Source organism: Scyliorhinus torazame, chromosome 2 (genome assembly GCF_047496885.1).
Source record: "Scyliorhinus torazame isolate Kashiwa2021f chromosome 2, sScyTor2.1, whole genome shotgun sequence".
In the NCBI taxonomy this organism is placed as follows: Eukaryota; Metazoa; Chordata; class Chondrichthyes; order Carcharhiniformes; family Scyliorhinidae; genus Scyliorhinus; species Scyliorhinus torazame.
This window is the reverse complement of record NC_092708.1, coordinates 142803748-142828017: the sequence shown is the minus strand read 5'-3', so window position 1 is coordinate 142828017 and position 24270 is coordinate 142803748. Positions and strand designations below refer to the sequence as shown.

Sequence of the window (24270 nt, the reverse complement as noted above, 5' to 3'; positions counted from 1 at the left end):
TTGGAAAATGGGTGTGGTAACAAGAGTTTCTGTGGTTCAGGGCTAGCAAATTCAGAGATAATAATTTAAGTATCCCAAAGACAATCTGTGTAATTGAATTTAATTACTCTGGTAACCTGTGGGGTAATGCTAGTGAGAGAGGTGCTGAATTGAACCTTAATATCCTCTTTGGAGGTTTGGCTGGGTATACTACTATAGAACAAGTCCAATAATCAAGAAAAAGATTGGACCAGTCAGCAATGACTGTTGGAAGACTGTTGTAAACCTTGGCTAAGTCAATCCTGCAAAGTTCTCGTCAAAACTCAGAGGACTGGTACCCCAGCTGGGAAAGCTCATCAGAGAGGCAACGGGCTGGATTCACTGTTTTGGAAGCTAAGTGCTGAAGCCGGCCTGGGAACTGCGGCGTTTTACGATGGCAAAAATTGGTGGCAGACCCTCATCGATGCTGCGACCAGTGAGGGGTTAGCAGCCGTGCCGAGTAAAACTCCCAGCTCCCACAATATAAACGGCTGGAGATTGGCCGGGTCGGTGGCCGCATATGCCGACGACCTGCAGTGGTCGGCCACACAACATGGCCCGGCCATGCGCGGGCCCGACCCACCATCCGCAACCCCACAGGCCATCTCATGGCCACCCCCCACCAGCCCTCACGGTAGCTCCCCCGGCGAGCAGCACGGTTCCCGGCTGACTATGGCGGCGCTGGACCCGTCACGCTGGGTTCCCGACTGCTGAGACCACACATCCCCCGCGCGATCGGGAACACGGACCATTGGGGGCGGAGCATCGGGGAGGGCCTTCAGGTGACCCGCCAACGCCGTTCCAACGGCGTGCACCGCGTGACACATCGCGCGACACATCGCGCGACACATCGCGCGACACGATTACGCCATTCAGAGGGGGCAGAGGACAGAAATCTGGCATCAAACCGGTTCCGCCCCCGATTTCGGCGCCGGAAGGGATTCTCCGTCCGATCGTCGATTTCGATATCGACGTGGGTAACGGTGAATCCTGCCCAACATCTACCAGCTAACATCACCAAACTCCTGTGTGCTCCTGGATAGTGACAAACGAGCTTTCCCTTTCAACGGCTTCTGTTCCAAATTGTCCCAAAAGCATTCCTGCAGGAAGTCTTTGCTTTGGTTGTTCACCTCCCGAGAGGGCCGAGCGTCAACACTCTCTTGCAAATTCAGGAACTCACCAAAATACTTTTGCACAAATTCAAAACCTATTCCAGTCGTTTTACAATAGAAAGGGTTGAAAAGAAAATGATCTTATCTGCGTGTTTGATGTATTGCCTTTTAAATAATGCTACTGCATGGTACAACAAAGAAGCTGACACTACATTTGTTGTGGAGATGCCGGCATTGGACTGGGGTGAGCACAGTAAGAAGTCTTACAACACCAGGTTAAAGTCCAACAGGTTTGTTTCAAACACTAGCTTTCGGAGTACTGCTCCTTCCTCAGGTGAAGGAACCTTCACCTGACGAAAGAGCAGTGCTCTGAAAGCTAGTGTTTGAAACAAACCTGTTGGATTTTAACCTGGTGTTGTAAGACTGCTTACTACATTTGTTGACCAATTTTGGTAGCCTGGCGTCATATTAGTCAATTGCCTGTGTGGTGTCAAGATAATGTCTATTCAAGGTTTTTCATGCAATGGACAGGCTTGCATGCACACTGGTGTGGGCCATGCAAGCAGCTGACAGATAGAGTGTCACACTACCTCCATTGCATTGTTACTCAAGGCAATTTTATGTCCTGTGTCTTCACAAGGATTGTGTAATTGTCACTTGCTATTGTGGAATTGCTATCGTCTGCAGATACCTGAATCGCAAAAAACTAGCATGCAGGTACAGCAGATAATAAGGAAGGCAAATGGAATGTTGGCCTTCATAGTTAGAGTATAAAAGCAGGGAAGTGTTGCTGCAATTGTACAAGGCATTGGTGAAACTGCACCTGGAGTACTGTGTACAATTTTGGTCCACTTATTTAAGAAGGGATGTAGTTGCATTAAAGGCAGTTCAGAGGAGGTTCACTGGATTGATTCCAGAGATGAGGGCCGGGATTTTCCAAAATCCCGGCTAAGTGTTGACGCCGGCGTAAACACCGGAGTGTTTCACACTGGCGTCAACGGGCCTCTTTTCCCAGCGATTCAGTGGCCCACAGGGAGCCAGCACGGCACCAGAGTGCTCCACGGAGCTCTGGCGCCGATCTGCAGCCCTACTCTGCCAGCGGCCGTTTCCACACCAGCACACGGTGGCCGTTTCCACGCCAGCGCCACGCAACATGGTGTAGCAACACAGCGGGCCTGCGCGGAAGCAGCTAGGCCCCCCCACAGATTGCACACGCCCGCCGACCGGTAGCCCCCTATCACAGGCCTGGCCAACTTGGAGGCCCCCCCCCCGGAGTCTGATCCCCCCCGCTTCCCCAACAGGGCGGCCACTGTGGCCGCGGGTCTGAGCTCCCGCCAGGTGGTACCGTATGTGAACCACGCCGGCAGAACTCGGCGGGAACTCGGCTGGCCGACCGCGGAGAATCGCCACGGGGGCTCTTTCGACAGCCCCCAACCGGCGCCGCGTCAACCACGCATGCGCGACTGCCGCCAATTCTCCGGTCGGCAGCGAATCGCGTCCCGGCGTCGGAGCGGCGTGGCGGGAATTTTCGGTGTCCATGCCGATTCTCCGACCTGGAGAATCCCGGCCGAGGAGTTTGTCTCAGGAAAGTGATTGAGCAGTTTAGCCGATACTCTCTCGAGTTTAAGAGAACGAGAGGAGATCGAAAAGAGGTATATAACATAACAAAAGATATTGACAAAATAGACGTGGCGCGGATGCTTCCTCTTGTGGGGCAATCTAGAATGAGAGATCGCAGTTTTAGGATAAGGGGTAGCGGATTTAAAATAGAGATGAGGGAAGTTATTTCGCTAAAAGGGTCGTGAATCTGTGGAATTCGCTATCCTGGAGTGCGATGGATGCAGGGACATTGAGAAAATTTGAGGAGATAGACAGATGTTCAATTAGTAATTGGTTGAAACATTATCTGGAATGGCCAGGAAAGTGGATTTGAGGTCGAGAGGAGATCAGCCATGATCATATTGAATGGCAGAGCGGGCTCAAGGGGCTGAATTGCCTCCTCCTGCTCCTAGTTCTTATGTCCATGTCTGTGGCAGGTGGAGTTTTACGGGTGAGTTCAAGTAAATTATTCCCGTGGTGGTTGCATTCTATTATCTTGACAAATACATGAATAGGATGGGAATAGAGGGATACGGACCCCGGAAGCGTAGAGGATTTTAGTTTAGACGGGCAGCATGGTCGGCACAGGCTTGGAGGGCCGAAGGGTCTGTTCCTGTGCTGTACTTTTCTTTGTTCTTTGCATTAACAGCACACCCTGTCATCGATCCAGTAATGGAAAGATTGCTTAGCTATGTCCTAATTTTAAAAAACAGGATAAATCACCCCATTGCTCCCCTCCAAAGCATTTCCAAGGTAAATGAGTCATCAATAATTCCATCAAGTGACATCCTCTCACTACTGTTTAGTTTCAGTCCTGACAGATCCACTTTGACTGCAGCCGTGAACCAGAAATGGAAGCAAGGATAGGGTAGCTGCCAACAGTTTCATGGCATTGTTTGATCAAATATCACATTTAGACAGACCTAGTTCAAAGGGAGAGTCGTCAGAGATTAAATCTTGCTTGACACAAAAAAAAAAATGATTGTTCCTGCCAGAAATCAATTATTGTAGCCCCTGGACATTGTTTAAGGAGTTTCTTCAGGAAACATCCTCATCCTCAACTTAGATTCTAAAGTTCCATTATGATCTTCCCTCCATCACAGGATCAGGAATAGACCTGTTAACTGACGATACGATTGCTTCCACTCTATTCACAACTCCTTCAATAATGTAACAGCCCATGTCAGCCTATAGCAGAGCCTGGACAAAATCCAAGCTAGACCTAACAAGTAATATTCACACCACCTAAGAACCATCTCCATCAAGAAATAGCCCAACAACTGCCTGATAAGTTTTAGTGACACCATTGATGCTCGAATTCCCCAACCCACCTCACCCCAATTGTGGGTTACCTACTGCCAGAAACAACAGGATTAGCCATATCAAGAACATTATTACAAGGGGAAGACAGAAGTCATAAGTTCTACAATATTTCAACAACTGACCCAGCCATTATCCTCCCTTCAAAATCTGTTCACCAAGTTTCAAATAAGCACATTGATGGCGTATTCAACAGCTACTAACAAAGATGGGATTTCTTTATACAGAGTGTTGTAAATGTGGTACTCTCCTTCACATGGGGAGTGGCTGAAGCAGAAAGGGTAGACTCAATGTATATGCAAGAGAGAAGAGAAAAGGGGAAATAGGACTGAAGCATAGGAGGGAGTAACTAGAATGGTAAGAGGATTGTGTGGCATTTCAACACTGGCATAAAACAGAATCATCTGATTTCCTGTAATTCTGTGCCTGGATAGATGCAGCCACAAACACATTCAAGTGGCTCAACACCTAAAGGCCGAGAAAGATGATCAATCACCATCATTACCACTGGACTCAACACCTACTGCACTGCACTACATACCCATGCACTGTGGTTGCAGTAAGTAATATCGAAAGGATGCACTTCAGTTCATCAAATTATCTCCTTTCCTTATGATCTTTATCACTATGGGAACACTATCATCCCCAAGTCACAACCCGTTATGGTATGCACATACATCATTATTCCTTCATAGTCACTGGATCAATATCCTCAAATCCCTTCCATCATTAGAGCACTATTACAGCAAAAGGTTTCAGCACATCAAGGTAGCAACTCACTCTAAATGGTCAGGCCAACTCGAGATGCTGTGTAAATTTTGCCTTGCCATAATCACCCACTTTCTACACTAAACAAGCATACACACAGCTTTTCTGGTTAAGGAAGTGGACAGTTGAGTGACGCTGACCCAGGTGACCTGAAGATCAACCCTGGGTCTCTGCCAATCAAATCTCGGTAATAAAAGTAATAGGTGAGTGGAATATTAACCAGGATTCCGGTTGATGATTGCTATCAAGTGACCTATGTTGGTATAACATATGTGAACAATGAGTAAAAATGGAGATATACATCTATGCATGGTTGCATATCTCTTCCTTCCTTGCCTACATGGTTAAATATACTACTATTGCAGATTTAGGTTACATAAATATCAGGGGATACCTGGCATCCTCAAAACTGTATCCCAGCAGCAAGGCAAAGCCTTCAAGGACAGGATGGATAAGAGAATGGGAAGTGGAAAAAAGAGGGAAGCTTTTCCTTCACAATTACACTTTAGAATAATTCTTAATTTCTAATAATCTTTAAATTAAAATACAGGATCCAACGCAATTCATAATTTATCAGGTGTCACTGCGATACTGAGGTTTTCAGCATCGCTTACCACAGGTATAGTTTGATTAAAATATAACCAAGGACAGGTGTTACGGAAGGATTAAAATAATTTCAAATGGACATCGACAACGAACAATATCAGATGAAGGACTCTCACCAAAATTCTGTTGCCTTGAGTTCTTACGGATGCTCCAAACCACTGGTAGGATTTGAATTCCAATTGATCATTGTCCTTTCCAATTCTGTTACCTGAGGGCATATTTTTAAAAAGTCATTAAAGTACTTTTACATGACTTGACAATGAAGCTCAAAATTGCTTTACAGATACCCTAGAAGGACAACTTTATATCCAAGTCTACACAGTCATTGATTCTTTCACTCCATGTGATCTGCATTACAAACCATAGAACAATAAAAGATCCCGAGATGCATCACAAAGGTATTGGGTGCGATTTAACAGAAATGAAAGAGTCTCATATCGAGCACGTTTAGCGGGGAGTTTCACCAGCACTGCTAGTGCCGAGAACGGTCTGCTATTTACCAGGACTCTGCTTCATTTCTGGGCCTCGGTGAGGAATGCCCCACTGAGGCCGCACTTAGTCCCATTTTCTTCACTAAAGAGCGGGATCGGGACACAATTTTTAAATGGCACCCGATCCACAGACCCCCCCCCCATCTTGGCCTCCATACTCCACCCAATACCGAATTCACCAATAAGGGGGTCAATGAACGCCCTGCACCCCACCTTACAAGAGCAGTGCACCCACGGTCCCAATCCCTGGCACAGACAGGATGCCACATGGGCACTCTGGCACTGTAAGCCTGGCAATGCCCCTGCCAGCTTGGCGGGTGCCACCCTGCCACGGTTTGAGACTGGCCGTGTCACATTGCCCAGGTGGCATCGGGGTGCTAAGATACCATCCTGCCCAGAGCCTGACCACCCAGGGGCCCCCGATTATCAGTGAGACTCCCTCCCCCCTATCAATGTGACACCTTGCAACCCCCCCCCCCCTCCCCCAGAAATATGACACCTAGCAACCAAGGACCGATTAGGGAAGATGACCAAACGTTTGGTCAAAGAGGTAGCCTTTAAGAATAAAGGAAAAAAGACAGAGAGAGATGGAGAAGTATAGGGAGGGAATTCCAGAGCTTGGGCCGAGATAGCTGAAGGCACAGACACCAGTGCAGAAACAATTACACTTGGTGATGATCTCAAAGGCTGGAGATAGAGGAGTGCAGATATCTCGGAGGGCTGCAGAAGATTATTGCGTTAGGGAGGGGTAACTCCATGGAGGAATTTAACAGTAAGGATGAGAATTTTAAAATCAAGGTACTGTTTAACCAAGAACCAGCATCGATCAGCAAATAACATATAGAACATATAGAACGATACAGCGCAGTACAGGCCCTTCGGCCCACGATGTTGCACTGAAACAAAAGCCATCTAACCTACACTATGCCATTATCATCCATATTATAGTGCAGAAGTTTGCCATTCGGCCCATCGAGTCTGCACCGACCCACTTAAGCCCTCGCTTCCACCTGATCCACATTACCCAATAACCCCTCAGAACCTTTTTTGGTCACTAAGGGCAATTTATATGGCATATAAGTAAGGAGATGATAAATAAACAGTACCCGGTGGAAGTAAGGACACAGGCAGCAGAGTGTTGGATTGGCTTAGTATGGAGGGTAGAATGTGGGAGGCTGGTCAGGAGTGCTTGAAAATAGTCAAGTCTGGAGGTAACAGGAGGAATGGATTAAGGTTTCAGCAGCAGAAGAGCTAGAGCTGGGACAGAGACGTACAATACTATGAATTTCAAAATAGGGACCGGTTGAAAGCTCGGAAATCAAATAGGACATAAGGTTGCGAACAGTCTGGTTCAACCTCAGATGGTTGCAATGGAAAGGGATGAAATTGGTAGCATGAAAACAAAGTTCTTGCCTTCCCAATATTTAATTGGATAAAATTTCTACTCATCCAGTACTTAATGTCAGAGAAGCAGTCTGACAATTCAGAGACATCAGAAGGGTCAGAAGAGGTGGTGGGTCAGCTAAAACTGATATTTTCAGCATACATGTGGAAACTGCTGTTGTCTTTTCGGACGATGGTGCTGAGAATGATTCGGGGGAGGGAGGGGGGGTGTTGCTGTTGTTAGAGTGGAAAGAGGAGACTGATTCTCTGACTATGACTAGCATGGAACCAAGCCAATGCTGTCACACCCAGCTGGATGACAGTGGAGCTATTCAAAAGAGGTGATGTTATCAACTGCGCCAAAGGCTGCAGCCAGGTAAGATGGATGAGGAGAGATAGTTTGGCTTTGTCCCATTTAAATTATTGCTGCTATTTTTTAGCACTCATCATTATCCAAACACAATTCATTTTGACCATTGGGATACCACTCTCACTGCTCTATAATCAACACTTTGGCTCAAGTGATCATAAGGAAGTGATTTAATTTAGCATTTATTTGTGACAAAGCTGTGCCCATATTGTCTCAAACACATGTGGGGCTGAAACCCATGCAATACATTTCAAATAAATTGCTTCAGCAATAATTTTGCTAATGTAACCTTTCATGGTTTATTTGGCTCCATAGCAAGAAAAATCAAAAAAAAATCCATTGCCAGTGTCCATTTTTAACATTGCACACTGAATAATGAAGTCTAGATCAACTGGTAAAAACAGGTCACTCCTCATATACAATAGGCTGACTTTTATTATTTAGTCATAAATCAGCTAGCTTCAGTTTTTTAATATTAACGAATTCTGACACACAGCTGGAATGATCAAGGCTAGCTGAAGTGGACTACTCTAATCCATGCATCATTTGTATTCTGCACAGAAGTACAGCTTTGTCTTACCATCTTGTGTGAATGATACTTAGCCAAGAGATTATATTGTATTTCTGGGTGGAATAATATAGGGGTGGGGGTGGGGTCAGAAGAAAAGATGGCACATCGTGGAGATGACATAGAACATAGAACATTACAGCGCAGTACAGGCCCTTTGGCCCTCGATGTTGCGCCGACCTGGGAAACCACTCCAAAGCCCATCTACACTATTCCCTTATTGTCCATATGTCAATCCAATGACTATTTGAATGCCCTTAGTATTGGCGAGTCCACTACTGTTGCCGGCAGGGCATTCCACGCCCTTACTACTCTGAGTAAAGAACCTACCTCTGAAATCTGTCCTATATCTATCTCCCCTCAATTTAAAGATATGTCCCCTCGTGCTATACATCACCATCTGAGGAAAAAGGCACTCACTGTCCACCCTATCTAATCCTCTGACCATCTTGTATGCCTCAATTAAGTCACCTCTTAACCTTCTTCTCTCTAACAAAAACAGCCTCAAGTCCCTCAGCCTTTCCTCCTAAGATCTTCCCTCCATACCAGGCAACATTCTGGTAAATCTCCTCTGCATCCTTTCCAATGCTTCCACATCCTTCCTATAATGCGGCGACCAGAATTGCACGCAATACTCCAAATGCGGCCGCACCAGAGTTTTGTACAGCTGCAACATGACCTCATGGCTCCGAAACTCAATCCCTCTACCAATAAAAGCTAACACACCGTACGCCTTCTTAACAGCTCTCTCAGCCTGGGTGGCAACTTTCAGGGATCTATGTACATGGACACCGAGATCTCTCTGCTCATCCACACGGTCAAGAATCTTACCATTAGCCCAGTACTCGGCCTTCCTGTTATTCCTTCCAAAATGAATCACCTCACACTTTTCTGCATTAAACTCCATTTGCCACCTCTCAGCCCAGCGCTGCAGCTTTTCTATGTCCCTCTGTATCTTGTAACATCCTTCCGCACTGTCCACAACTCCACCGACTTTAGTGTCATCTGCAAATTTACTCACCCATCCTTCTACGCCCTCCTCCAGGTCATTTATAAAAATGACAAACAGCAGTGGCCCCAAAACAGATCGTTGTGGTACACTACGAGCAACTGGACTCCAGTCTGAACATTTCCCATCAATCACCATCCAGCTAGCCAATTTCTGATCCAAACTGCTAAATCACCCTGCATCCCATGCCTCCATACTTTCTGCAGTAGCCTACTGTGGGGAACCTTATCAAACGCTTTCCTGAAATCCATATACACCACATCAACTGCTTTACCCTCATCCAAGCTGATCCAGCCCACTGCAAATAAAGCACTATGGGGGCGATTAGCATGGCCGAATAGGACTTCAGCAGTAGAATTCTCCATCAGTGGGTTCCTCCGCTCCGCCAGATGCCCATGGGTTTCCCGACTGCGTGACATGGCCACAATGGGAAACCCCAGTGACCGGCTGTGGAAATGGGGAATCCTACTGCCTTCAGGTTGACCCGGGCCAGAAAACGCAGCTGGCAGATTGGAGAATCCCACCCCAGGACTTCACTCTGGAGTGTGAATCCATTGGCTGACAGCCCCATCAAATGGACCTTTGATTGTTTATCGAAATATGGCAGGCACACTGCTGATTTCAGTGACCATCTGCTCCCTCGTATTATGGATATGGGCACCTGCCCCGCCCCCTCCCCACCGCGTGAAATGCACCTGCCGCCTGCTGGGGGCACATAGGCTGAATCTGTGTGACAATAATCAAATCCAATCCAATAACATTCAAGTGGCTGATTGAAGAAACAGTTAAAAATCCAAAGACAGAGGCGACATGGTGGAGCAGTGGATAGCATTGCTGCCTCACAGCACTGAGGTCCCAGGTTCAATTCTGTCCCTGGGTCACTGTCCGTGTGGAGTTTGCACATTCTCCCCGTGTCTGTTTGGGTTTCAGCCCTGTAGCCACCTGGGTTGGCCACTTCCCGACTTAAAATGGAGGTCCACAAAGGCTGCAGGGAAATTCAGCCAACACAGGCAAAAACTAGCAAGTGCAGAAATCCTGTGTATTAAAACTTGCAAAAGCCCAGACAGCACAAACTCACAGCCGTCTGCATACTAATGAGCGATCCCTGGGTACAATGGAAACATTTACGGTGAATAAGGCCAAGCCAGACTCCTCGACGCCAGCAGGAGCCAAGACAAAGGAAAGCCAACGGACACTCAGGGACCGCCCAGCGATCAGGGAACAGGTCCAGTATTGGAGAAATCGATCCAAGTGATCGGAACGCAGTCCAATCGCTTGGAACCAGGTACGGGGTCCGCTCCGAACGGTGGCAAGCCCCTGGGGACTATAAAGTAGAGTTCCCAAGTTCAAATCGTCCTTCTTGGCAGGGTCACTCAGCAACTCGAATCAACCCTTGAGAGTGAACTGCCCAAGCTGCCGCATCAACCAAGTAACTCTCCAGTCAACGCAACGCTACGAGATAGGCGCTCCTAGCTACCAGCCCATACCAGCTTTTGGATCCTGCAGTTTCAGAACCCGAACGAAAGGCCATTTGTTCCCCTGACCTGGTGGGCCAGTCCGAAGCTAAGTATAGGCCTGTTAGTGATAGAGATAGTTTATTAAGTAGAATTTAAGCATGAGTAGCGATTGACTGTGTATAATAAATATGTTTTGATTTGAATCTTACTAACTGGTGGGTTGAGTTATTGATCAGTACTTGAAGTTGAACCTTGTGGCGGTATCATAAAGATACCTGGCGACTATAGAGCAAAGGTTATAGAAACAGAGCAAATTCAGTAAAGAGCCAACCAAAAGTTAGCAACAGCCCCACAACCCAAAAGATGTGCAGGTTACGTGGATTGACCACACTAAATTGCCCTTTAGTTTGGAAAAAAAATAATTGGATAGTCTAAATTTATTTTAAAAATGCAAAGCCAAATTAATGAACAAAATATACATCAAATACATGTCCAATTCCCGGACCAGCCTCCCCGAACAGGCGCCGGAATGTGGCGACTAGGGGCTTTTCACAGTAACTTCATTGAAGCCTACGTGTGGCAATGAGCAATTATTATTATTTATTATTGTGGGTGTGATCCTCCAACCATGCTGCGCCGCAAAAGCAGCTCGCCGTGGCGCAATGTGGCCATTGAAAGCCGGGAGACCCCGCTCCCAGGATCTATCCGGCTCGCAACACCTCGCACGATTCAATGCCGAGACGTTGCGAGATGAATCCCAACCACAATGGGCGGGATCACCTTTTGGCAAACCTAAATATTCGAGCGACGCAATACGCCTTACTCTAATGTGCAGATTCACAAGGTACCTGAGGCTTTGGGATTCAATCCCTTCGCCTCCGAGATCTCGGGCGAAGCCCTGTTTGGTACTGGTCCCCACAAACAGGGACCAGATGGAATGGCCCCCCTGGAGATCTCCCAGGGGATCAAAGGCCCCCAGCTGCATGCTCTTTGGGCAGGGTGGTAACCTCGCACTGCTGGTGCCACCTGGGTACCTTGGCAGTGGCACCTGGGAGCCAGTCTAGCATTCCCAAGGTTCCTAGGTGGCGCCAGCAGGGGCACTGCCAAAGTGCTAGGTTGGCAGTGCCAGGCTAACATTTAATGTGTATGATTGGGCCGCTGGGGTTGCCTGGCGTGTGTTTGGGGGGGGGGGGGTGTCCAGGGAACCCTCCCATATTGCCTCGGGCTGTGGGGAGTTCGGAAGTCTAGGGTTCTTTTGGGGGCCTCGAAGATTGTTACGCCATTTTTAAATGGCATCCTGATCTCTTGATACAACGGGGAGTTCCAGCGAGCAGAGCTCTGCATTGTAAAAAAAATATGACTATGTGCGGCCTTGGCCACGCATTCCCCATTAGGCCCCTTATTCAACACGAGTTGCGTTGAATCGCCATGTATTTCTCGGCACTGTGAGTGACGGGAAACATGCGGCTAAACGTGCTCACTCGGGGACTTTGTTGCCTTTCAGGAAGATTGCGCCCATAGTCATAATTGATCACTTGAAACGTTTGTTCGAGAGAAATAAGCACCCAGGCTACTGAAAAAAAAAAGGGCGGCACGGTAGCACAGTGGTTAGCACTGTTGCTTCACAGCACCAGGGACCCGGGTTCGATTCCCAGCTTGGGACACTGTCAATGCGGAGTCTGTATGCTCTCCTCGTGTCTGCCTGGGTTTCCTCCGGATGCTCCAGTTTCCTCCCACAGTCCAAAGATGTGCGGGTTAGGTCGATTGGTCACGCTAACTTGCCCCTTAGTGTCCAAAAGGTATGTGGGGTTTCTGATGTGTGGGGATGGGGTGGAGGTGTGGGCTTAGGTAGGGTGCTCTTTCAGGGTCCGGTGTAGACTCGATGGGCCGAATAACCTTCTACACTATAAATTATATGACTTCTATGACAATTCCAAGGTTCAGTAAACATTTTAAGAATAGTAGTTAGCAGACTGGGGATTAAATGTGGGATGTTCCTGGCATTTACGACTGTCATTAGCATTTGATAAATTCACCTAGCCTACTATTCAGCAAAGGTTTTGTTTGGAACATTGGGGGATGTCATGTTCAATAGGGATCTATGCATAAATCAATTCTGCTGCTCAACAGCCTTGGGCAACTGTGTTGTATCATTAGACAATCAAACCTCAATTCACAACTTTCAAATGGCCCCTTCAGAACATTTTTTAGTTTAACTTTGGCTGCCAAAAAATAACAATGCTTGGCATAAACTGAAGTTGTCTAAATCATAACACTGATGCTTCCTGTATTACCAAACTACCTTACTTACATGACTACACATTAGTATTCCTGTATAATCCTGGTCTCTAATGTTTAATGGAATTGTACTGTAGTTCACTGCTCCTACGGATTAGGATCACTAGTTTTGCATAAACTGTAACAGCAACTGTTGGAGGCCTATTCAATCTGCCTTCCACAAATACCCACTTCCCACTGGGATTGCTGCACAGCAGTGCAGAGTAGGACCCTGGCCATCATTGTATTTGGGTGAGGAAGAAGACATAGAGCACTTGTTGCACAGTGAACAATTGACAGCTAAGAATAGTTATTAGCCGACTGGGGATTAAATCTGGGATGTTCCTGGCATTTACGGCTGTCCTTTTCACTGGATAAATTTACCGAGCCTATCATTCAGTAAAGATTTAGTTTCGGAGCATTGGGGGATGAAAAGAGATGAGTATCTGTCCCTGTACATTTATTCTTATTGAGGGCTCCCACCTTTCTCTGCTGCGTCCGTGCTAAGTTATTTAAAACAGCCATTGTCAAACTCGGGGGCGTGACCCGCGGGTGGGTTGAGGGCGGGTGTCGGGAGGGTCGCGGAGCCGTCCGTCGCGGCGCTCCCAATCGCGCAAATCTGCGCGCAACAGCCGGCTGTTAATAAGAGAAAATGGTGGGTCGCGCAGGTCGGCCGGCGTGGGTCGCGTAGGTCAGCCGGCGTGGGTCGCGAAGGTCAGCCGGCGTGGGTCCCGAAGGTTGGCCAGTTGGTAAAAAACAGTTTGAAGAACACTGATTTAAGAGGTCCTTGCTTTGTGTGAAATGTTTTACATTTTCTTTGGACAAACAATAATTCTGCTTGCGATAGTATTGATAAAATGTGTATTCTCCACCTCTCTGATTCAAGGCTCAGGCATGACCAGGGGTGGGATTCTCCGACCCCCCGCCGGGCCGGAGAATCGCCGGGGGGGGGGCGGCATGAATCCCACCCTCGCCGGCCGCCGAATTCTCCGGCACCGGCGGGCCCCCCCCAGCGATTCTCCGGCCTGCGATGTGCCGAAGTCCCACTGCTGTCATGCCAGTCACGCCGACGTGAGTCAAACCACCTACCTTATCGGCGGGACTGGCGGCACGGGCGGGCTCCGGGGCGATCTGGCCCCGGGGCAAGCCCCCACGGTGGCCTGGCCCCCAGTCGGGCCCACCGATCCGGGGGCGGGCCTGTGTCTTGGGGGCACTCTTTTCCCTCGGCCAGTCTTCACCATGGCCGACGCGTAAGAGACACCCCCCCCCTCCCTGCGCATGCGTGGGGATGACGTCAACAGCCGCTGAAGCTCCCGCGCATGCGCGGACTTCCGCCGCCCGGCGAAGACCTTTCGGCCCCGGCTGGCGTGGTGCCAAAGGCCTTTCCCGCCGGTCGGCGGCGCACCAACCACTCTGACGCGGGCCTAGCCCCTCAAGGTGAGGGCTTGGCCCCTAAAGGTGCGGAGATCAGGTGGTTCACGCCACTCCATCCCGCCGGGACCCCCCAACCCAGTGTGTAGGGGAGAATCCCGCCCCAGAAACTCGCTGATTTTTTTTAATACCAGTCAATCGCCTTAAAGCATGCTGCTTTGTGATTGCGTGATCAGTATAACCTCTGGAACATTTTTCTTGGTTCTTTTGAATTTTGGACAATTCCTTTAATGAACACTAAATGCAAGGTCCAGCTTTACATTACGGAATGAAAAGGTACAATATTTCTGATGTGGACAGAGACAATGAGAGGGCTTTTATTTGTGGCCTCCAGAATCAGGGGCACAATAAATTCTGAGATCATTTCATGCCGCAGACTTGAGTATCTTAATCTGAAGTGTATAATAAAGCCTTCCATTTCTTCCACAGCAGATACTGTGCAAGCACCAGCATTCTCTGAATTATAAATAATATCTGGAATCTTGAATAATAATCTCAGGATCATGTCCAGCCCAGAAGGAGCCATCAGATTGAGACCCTTCCCGCCAAAAGTCTGTATGACTCTCCTTCATCACTTCTGATATAAGGGGCGGGATTCTCCACGAACCGGCGGGGCGGGCCACTCTGGAGCCGAGGATTGGCGTGAACCACTCTGGCGTCGGGCTGCCCCGAAGGTGCGAAATCCTCCACACCTTCAGGGGCTAGGCCGGCCGGCGCGGAAGGGACATGGCGCCACGCCAACTGGCGCCCGTGTGCATGCGCGGAAGCATCAGCATGTGCTGACATCATCCCAGTGCATGCGCAGGGGAGTTCATCTCCGCGCCGGCCATCGCGGACTGTTACAGCGGCTGGCGCGGAGGAATAGAGTGCCCCCACGGTACAGGCCCGCCCGCGGATCGGTGGGCCCCGACTGTGGGCCAGGCCACCATGGGGGCACCCCCAGGGGCCAGATCCCCCCGCGCCCCCATCGAGGACCCCGGAGGCCGCCCTCAGAGCCAGGTCCCGCCGGTAAGTACCTGTCGTAACATACGCCGGCGGGACCGGCCGAAAACGGGCGGCCACTCGGCCCATCACGGGCCAGAGCATCGCCGGGGGGGCTGCCAGCGGCCGCCGACCGGTGCGGCGTGGTTCCCACCCCCGGCGCAGGAGAATTCGGCAGCCGGCGATGGCAGGATTCACGCCGCCCTGCGGCAATTCTCCGACCCGGCGGGGGGGGGGGGGGGGTCGAAGAATCCCGCCCAAGGTCATTGACCTGAAATGTTAACTCGTTTTTTTCTCTCTCTCTCTCTCTCTCTCTCCCCCACAGATGCTGTCTGACCTTTTGAGTATTTCCAACACTTCCTGTTCGTTTTTCAGATTTCCGTCATCTGCAGTATTTTGGTTTTGTACATCTATCATAGTTCAGGGTAGTGCCTTTATGGATCACCCAACTCACAAGAATTACAGATATGTCAGAATTGCTTTTATTAGGAAATATTCAAACCATTCAGCTCTACCTTGTTTAGGCTTGTTGGAGTCTGCTCTGGTTCTGAAAACCCCACAGCCAATAAAGCAGCACAGGTTCGTTAGAATTTTTAGAATGATCTACTTTTTTAAAATTCAAATTGCAACTTTTGTACTCTTACCATTATTTATTTCTTGTTATGATCCCGATGGGGGAATCCCTTAAAAAAATAACCAAATCTGCCAAACGACCTAAATAAGTTGCCAAAATTTAGCTTTTCTTAACTTTAACACAAATAAGAATCAACATAAATTAAACATGATTAACGGTAAATTACACTTCAAATAAAGGTAAATTTCACTTTAAATAGTCAAAATGTCCACAAACACGTGCATCACTCCCCATACACAATCTCACAGTCTTCCTAACACAACCCCCAGTTTTTGGATCTCTCATTTTCCCAGTCAATCAGTTCGGCAATCGGTAGCAGCTGTTTTCCATTCGAAGTTCACCAGTAGGGTTAACACTAACAAAGCATACATCTACAAACATTCTAACTTGGGTCACATGAGTCCTGTGCAGCTTTCCAGAGTTCCTTTTGAATCGACCAACCAACAATATCCTGTTCACAATCTTGTTCTCTGATAAAAAGGTCCAAACCTTACGGCCTTTGGATCTTACGACTGATGATATTCATCATGACCCTGTGAAAGTCCTGACATGTGGGGCGCGATTCTCCACTCCCACGCCGGTTGGGCCACCAAAATTTCCGGGGACGCTGGTCCGACGCCGCGATTCTCCCAAGCGGCGGGAACGGCCCGGTCGAGTTTCGCAGGAACGCCGGAGACACTGGAAATGGCGATTCTCCGGCACCCCCGCTATTCTGAGGCCCGGATGGGCGGAGCGGCCAGGCCAAAACGTCGGGTTCCCCCCGGCGCTGTCCACACCTGGTCGCTGCAGTCGTGAGCGGTGCGTGAACGCTGGCGGCGGGGGGGGGGATCCTGCACCGGGCTTTACCTGAAATGTGGGGTGGCCCGCGATCGGTGCCCACCGATCGTCGGGCCGTCCTCTCTGAAGGAGGACCTCCTTCTTTCTGCGGCCCCGCAAGATCCGTCCCCCATCTTCTTGCGGGGCAGACTTAGAGACGACAGCAACCACGCATGGGCGGGTTGGCGCCGGACAACCCACGCATGCGCGGATGACACCCGTTATGCAGCGCCGGCCGCGTCATCTATGCGGCGCCACTTTTACGCGGGCGACAAGGCCTGGCGCGTGTAGATGACGCGGCCCCGATCCTGGCCCATTGTCAGGGCCTGAATCGGTCGGGACTGGGGCCGTTACGCGCCGTTGTGAACCTCGACGGCGTTCACGACGGCGCGGCCACTTCGGCGTGGGAGTGGAGAATCGCGCCCGGGAACTCTGTAGGAATTGTCCGAAAAGTTAAAATAATTGATTGACAATTTCTCTGCTCCCTAGGACCCTCAGAGAATGTCTCCAATTCTGAGCTAGCGTCACAGACTTGAAACATATCCATAATACTTGAATAGGTACCCTGAAAATGTTAGACTGGTTTAGAATCATAAAATCATAGAAAGCCAACAGTGCAGAAGGAGGCCATTCGACCCATTGAGTCTGCACAGACCCTCCAAAAGAGCACCCCACCTAAGCCCAGTCCCCCATCCTAACTCCGTAAAGTAATTTAGCACAGTCAATCAACCTAACGAGCACATCTTTGGTCTGTGGAAGGAAACCGGAGCACCCAGAGGAAACCCACGCAGACATGGGAAGAACATGCAAACTCCATACAGTCACCCAAGGTCAGAATCGAACACGGGTCCCTGGTGCTGTGAGGTAACAGTGCTAACCACTGTGCCACCCCATATGTGCAACTGCACAACTGATACCCCATCCCAATCACCCACCTCTGACCCGACTACTCCCCCCAACTATCTCTCCCCAACCCGATTAGCCCCCCACACCAACTGTACCCAACTACTTTGCCGACCCAACTACCCATTCATTCACCCACTGGCCCACACAAAGACTGGATATTTAATCTTGCCAGGCAGAATACAGCAGCAAGTGCTGTAAAAGGTGGTATGCCCTGTCTTCCCCCGATTGTATGCCAGTCCAATGAAGTTTCTCAGGGAATGCTGCGCTGTACATTTCTGTGAGAGCCATGGTCAAAAAATTCCAGAAGGAATGCGTGCCACAGTATAATGGCCAGCCTCACCACTGCTCAGAAGATTTGAACAGTCTCTTAGCTTTTTCACATAGTTTTAGGATTCAGACCCTTTTACTTCAGTCATATATTGTACAAGAGCTTCTGGAATTCTACTTTTCTTCTTACTGCCAAACAGAAAAATTATATTTTTGTAGAGAATTTGACTTGTTCCTAAAGATACCAGGCGAAGTGTCGCAGCAATTCTTTGTGTCTGCAACTGTGTGCTGATCACTTTCTGCCTCCAGCTCACCTCTGTGCCTGCCAGCCACATGGCAGCTCTTGTATATTAACTTCCTATTGGTGCTGCTTTCAGTATCACCTGGTTACATGGATCAGTATTTATTATCCAAGAAAACTGCAGCTCATCCCTTTATAATTGGTGCAAACTCATTTAAGTCATTTAAAGAAATTACAGATTTTCCTTACTGTAATGCTTCCAGGTCAAACGTTATACACTCGCTCACTAAATAAGGTTTCTCACCCATCAAGGAATGTTAGCTGTTTCCAGAAAATCATCAAAGTACTACCAGAAAAAGGTAGGAGGAAAGAGACAAATTGTTCTTCTACCTGTATTAATTAACTCCATCCTTGAACATGGTACACTCAAAAAAGAACAGATGAATTTGGTTTTGTTAAACCACTCAAAAAGGTATCTTCATGTCTATTCCAGCAAGGTATGACAATAGTCTCTTAATTGCTACTTAAGAGTTACTTCTTTTCACTAATCTGGGCTGATTGAATCCTTTATTTTCAAGGCTTCCATAGACCTGCAAATGTTTCCTTTTTGAGTACATGTCCAATTTATCTTTGAAAGTCAGAGAATCTTTTTCCACCATCCTGCCAGGCAGCATATTCGAGATCATAACAACGACCTTTCATCAGAATTCTGACAATAGGTCATCAAAAGGCAGAAGCTTCTGGACTTGGAGGCGGCATGTGACACAGTGGTTAGCACTGCAGCCTACAGCGCTGAGGACCCGGGTTTGAATCCCGGCCCTAGGTTACTGTCCGTGTGGAGTTTGCACATTCTTCCCGTGTCTGCGTCGGTTTCACCCCCAAAACCCAAAGATATGTAGGTTAGTTGGATTGGCCATGTTAAATTGCCCCTTAATTGGAAAAAAAATAATTGGGTTCTCTAAATTGAAAAAAGAAGAATCTTCTGGACTTGGTGTTTATTTGATGGTGTGGTAGGAGCAAACTCTTGGGTGGCAACGAACCACGCTGAGCAGCAGGCCTTCTGGTGAATTTAGCAGGGGCAGCAAATTAGGAGGGTGCTTCCAGGAGTGGCATCCAATCTGCTGCAACCACAGGATAGCATCACATTGAATTAAGGAGGATACTGAAAGTCTGAGTGGTGCAAACTAATTTTCTTTTGTACAGCTTCTAAAGTCATTGAGGCATGATAAATTTTGCTTTCAGATACCAATGTTTTGTTGTTCCCTGTAAAATGTCACTTGGTATTTTATTTCTGTTCTCACATTGATAATTTGTAGGTTACGGTGTGTAGTGGAATGAGACTGTAGATTATTAATTCAGGATGTAGGATGAAGGATGGAATGTGACAATGTGTTTTGGCTGCAGAGACCTTTGTTTGCGGAGCCGAGAATCACTCGGCTATAAAACGGCACTTGCATTAAATAAGGGACCTCAGCGAGGAACAAGTGCCCGAGGCTGCACATAGCCCCATTTTGTGCACTAAGGAGCCCTGCTTGTCGAACTCCTCAAAGAACAAAGAAATGTACACCACAGGAACAGGCCCTTCGGCCCTCCAAGCCCGTGCCGACCATGCTGCCCGACTAAACTACAATCTTCTACACTTCCTGGGTCCGTATCCCTCTATTCCCATCCTATTCATGTATGTGTCAAGATGCCCCTTAAATGTCACTATCGTCCCTGCTTCCACCACCTCCTCCGGTAGCGAATTCCAGGCACCCACTACCCTCTGCGTAAAAAACTTGCCTCGTACATCTACTCCCAGTATAGCAAGAGACCTGGACGTCATTTTAAAAATGGCATCACTATCTCTGAGGCTCCCAACGCGACTGCCGCCACCCCCCAAACCTCAATGCACTATTACCAAACACCCCTCCCCCACCCCCAACACCCATGCAGGGAACCCATGGCCCAATTGGCAGCACATAGAAAATGCCACCTTGGCAGTGCCAACCAGGAATCTGCACATTAAAGTGAGACTGACTGTCTCGCTCTAAAATGCAGATTTGTCCAAAAGTGATCCCGCCTACAATGGGCTGAATTTACGTCGCAACGTCTCGCGGGGTCACGTTAGTCGTCGCGGCGAGTTGCTTTTCGGGCACAGGTCGTTCATTCAATCGGGCCCATAATGTTCATAATATGAGAACACCGCTCTAGCCATGACTCATTCATTTATGACTGACTATGGCGCCCTTGGCGGTTACCCACATTGCCCACCCACGTAGCTCTCATGGAGGACACTCAAAGGTCTCGGTGGACACCAATTTGCGAAGCAGTAACTCAAATAAAATTGTTATCTGCTCATGGAAGGAGGCTGGAAACGCTCAAAATGGCTTCTATGTGGAGGATGAACAGGTGGAATGCCTGGGTAGAACAAAAATACGCTACTATGTTTGGCCAAAGGATTACATGGACTAAAGGGTACACGCTGGACCTTGTTTTTACTCACTAATGTGGAGCAGCAAAGACTATCCTGCAGTCCACAGAATTTCATTGTTAAATGATTGCCTCCACCCGCAACAGATAATAGTGAAAAATGGGCCCAAGATGGGGAAAATAAACTAGCAGCTTTAATTGCAGCAACAATATATCTATTGACGTGGAAAAGTCAAATTTCTTTTTAAATATTCAGAGTCCAGTCTAGAATTAAAACAATATAATTTCTTATTAGCAAGAAACTAGAAACTGGAGGATCAAAGGGATTTGGGTGTTGCTGCACACAAATCATTATCAGCTAGTGCACAAGCAAATCAACAATACGAATGGAACGTCGGCATATATCTCAAGGGAGCTGGAATACAAAGAGGAAGAAGCTGTACTTCAGCTACACAGAATGTTAGCTCTGCATTCGGTTATGGTCACCGAACACCAGGAAACATGTACTGAAATTGGAAGGACTAGAGTGCAGATTCACCCGAATTATACCAAGACTTAGGGCGCGATCTTCCCAAAAGGGAGCAATGTCCCTGAGCGAGCGCATTTAGCCGCGTATTTCCCGGCACTCGCGGTGACGAGAAACACATGGCTATCCAACGCGACTTGCTTTGAATAAGGGGCCTAAATGGGGAACGTGCGGCCGAGGCTGCGCTCGCCCTATTTTTTACAATGGGGAGCTCTGCTTGCATCAACTCCCCACTGTAGCGAGTGATTGGGATGCCATTTTTAAATGGCATCCCGATCTCCGAGGCCCACAAAAGAATTCCGACCTCCCGCCCAGCCCGAACGCAACATGGGAGGGTTCCCCGGGTGGCAGGCTGGCAGTGCCCAGGTGCCAGGAAAGCACTATCAGGGTACCCAGGTGGCATCTGCTGCGCCAAGGCACCAATCTGCCCAAAGGGCATGCAACTGGGGACCTCCAATCCCCTTGGAGTGTTGTTCCATCTGGTCCCTATTTGTGGGTGCCAGAACCAAACGGCATTCACTGGAAGTCCCCAAGGTGAAGGGATTGAATCCCAAAGCCTCGGGTACCTTGGAAATCTGCACATTAGAGTAAGGCTTACTACCTCGCTCTAATATGCAGACTTGCCAAAAACTGATCCCACCCATTGCGGGTGGGATTCCCCTTGCAACATATTGCGAGATTGCGCTGAATCTTGCGAGGTGTTGCGGGCCGGGTACAAAGAACAGTACAGCAGAGGAACAGGCCCTTCGGCCTCCAAGCTTGATCCCGGGTGCGGGGTCCCCGGACAACTCTGCACCTCATGCGGCGAGATGCTTTTCTGACGCAGCGTGGCCGGAAGATCACACCCAATATTATTAGGACAGGTTGCATAAACTTGATTTGTATTTATTTTACAGAGAAACTAATTCCACTGGTAGGAGAATCCAGAGCAAGAGGGCATAATCTTAAAATGAGAGCGAGGCCATTTAGCAGTGATATCAGGAACCACTTGCTCTCATGAAGTGCAGTGGAAATCTGGAACTCTCTTCCACCAGAAGGTGATACATGCTGGGTCAACATTTTCAGGGCTCAGAATGTTACTATAGTCATGTGAGAGTACCATTTAGACATGGATGTTTAAGCAATGTACCTTTAAGAAAACAGTGATGTCAGACAGTGGGTGGAGCTGGGCTTTAGATCAGCCATTTTGCAGTTTGAAACGAGCTTGGCAGTGTCTGTGTTTGCAGTGAGCTGGATCTCACCCACAATCATTTGGGTGATTTAAACTCATAATAGTAAAGCCTTTAACCTGATGTGATTCTGTTTAAAGGTGTTAAGTCTCTTGGAAGTTTGAAGGAACATTTTGAGGAATTATTTACTGTTGCAATATTTTTGGAGTTATCTTTGAAGTAAGGGGTGTTAAGAGATCCAATGTTATTTAAGATGTTAAGTTGAGTTCATGGAATAAACATGGTTTTGTGTTTAAAAACCCATGTGTCCATAATTGTAATCCCACACCTAGGGAACAAGCCGTGTGCTAGGAAAAGCAACAATTATATTAAAAGGGGGAGGTTGGTTGAACTCCATGATACATTTTGGGGTTCTGAAAACGCCTCTCCCATAACAATTGGGGACTTGAGGGGGATAAAAGTCTATCTACTGGATTGGCTTATGTGAACTTAAAGACAGTGAAGGATTGTTGCTTTTCCGGTGTGGTATGTTAGTTTAAGTGTGTTGTGGACAATGGCTCTTTCAGAGGTTCAGAAGTTTTTGGGGGTGGAGACTGTCACACGCAGTACTTTACGGACAGAGACAAAAAGCAGACTGTTGGGTCTGGCAAAAACATTGCAATTAACATTACCTGACAAAATGCGAAAAGATGAGGTAATTATGGCAGTGGTTAAGCATTTAAAGTTGCCTGAGATAGAGTTTGACTCATTGGAAATGGCAAAAATTCAGTTGAAAATTAAACAAATGGAACATGAGAAAGAATTAAAGCAGCTGGAATACGAAAGAGATAGAGAGGAAAAAGAAAAGGAGAGCGAAGAAAGAAACAAAGAAAGAGATCGAGAGGAAAGGGAAAAAGAGAGAGAGTTTGAACTTCGGAAAATGGCTCTGAAACATGAAAATCAGTTAAAATTGGCAGACACAAAGGGAGTACAGTTGGAGGAGATGGCTGAGTATAATGAGACAGGGCGTCATAGTCGAAGACGTGATGGGGATCTATTTAAATATGTCCAAGCATTGCCAAGGTTTGACAAGAAGGAGGTATAAGCCTTTTTCATTTCATTTGAGAAGGTAGCTAAACAAATGCAATGGCCACAGGACATGTGGGTATTACTGATTCAAACAAAGTTGGTAGGTTGTGCTAGTGAAGTGTTTGCATCACGACCGGAGGAGGTATCTGGAACGTATGAGGTGGTGAAGAAATCCATCTTAAGTGCATATGAGCTAGTGCCTGAAGCTTACAAAGGTTTAGAAATTTAAGGAAAGAATTTGGTCAAACATACATGGAGTTTGAAAGGCTCAAACAGAGTAATCTTGATAGGTGGCTAAGGGCTTTGAAAATAGACCAAACGTATGAAGCTATCAGATAAATTATACTTTTGGAGGAGTTCAAAAATTCAATTCCTGATGGAGTGAGAACTCATGTGGAAGAACAGAGGGTTAAAACTGCGAGATTAGCAGCAGAAATGGCAGATAATTATGAATTAGTTCATAAATCAAAGATTGGTTTCCGACATCAGTTTCAGCCAGTGAGGGATAGAAACTGGGGACATGAGAAATACTCAAGTGGTAAAGGTAAAGGTGATCTGATGGGAGACAATAAAGAGAGTGTACCTCAGACTTAAAAAGAAATCCAGGAGGGTGGAAAAGAAATGAAAAGTTTCAGATGTTTTCACTGTAATAAACTAGGCCATGTAAAGTCACAGTGTTGGTGGTTGACGAAAAGCACTGGGAAGGGTGATATGGTAAAACAGGATAAGACAATGGGGTTTGTTAGAGTGGTAAAGGAAAGCCCAAGGGAAGCGAAGGAGGTGCAAACGATTGTACAGCCTGTTCAAGAAGTAATTGTTAAGAAGGTGCCAGGTGTATTTA

General features: G+C 47.7%; 1 protein-coding gene across 1 annotated transcript in view; it reads right to left on the bottom strand.

Moving 5' to 3' along the window:
• Positions 1-24270, bottom strand: part of itgav (integrin, alpha V) — a 229485-nt gene that overhangs the window by 158656 nt on the left and 46559 nt on the right. The window contains exon 3 of the mRNA XM_072477768.1: positions 5540-5631. Within this exon, the coding sequence (XP_072333869.1) occupies positions 5540-5631 (92 nt within the window). The remainder of the gene's footprint in view (positions 1-5539; positions 5632-24270) is intronic.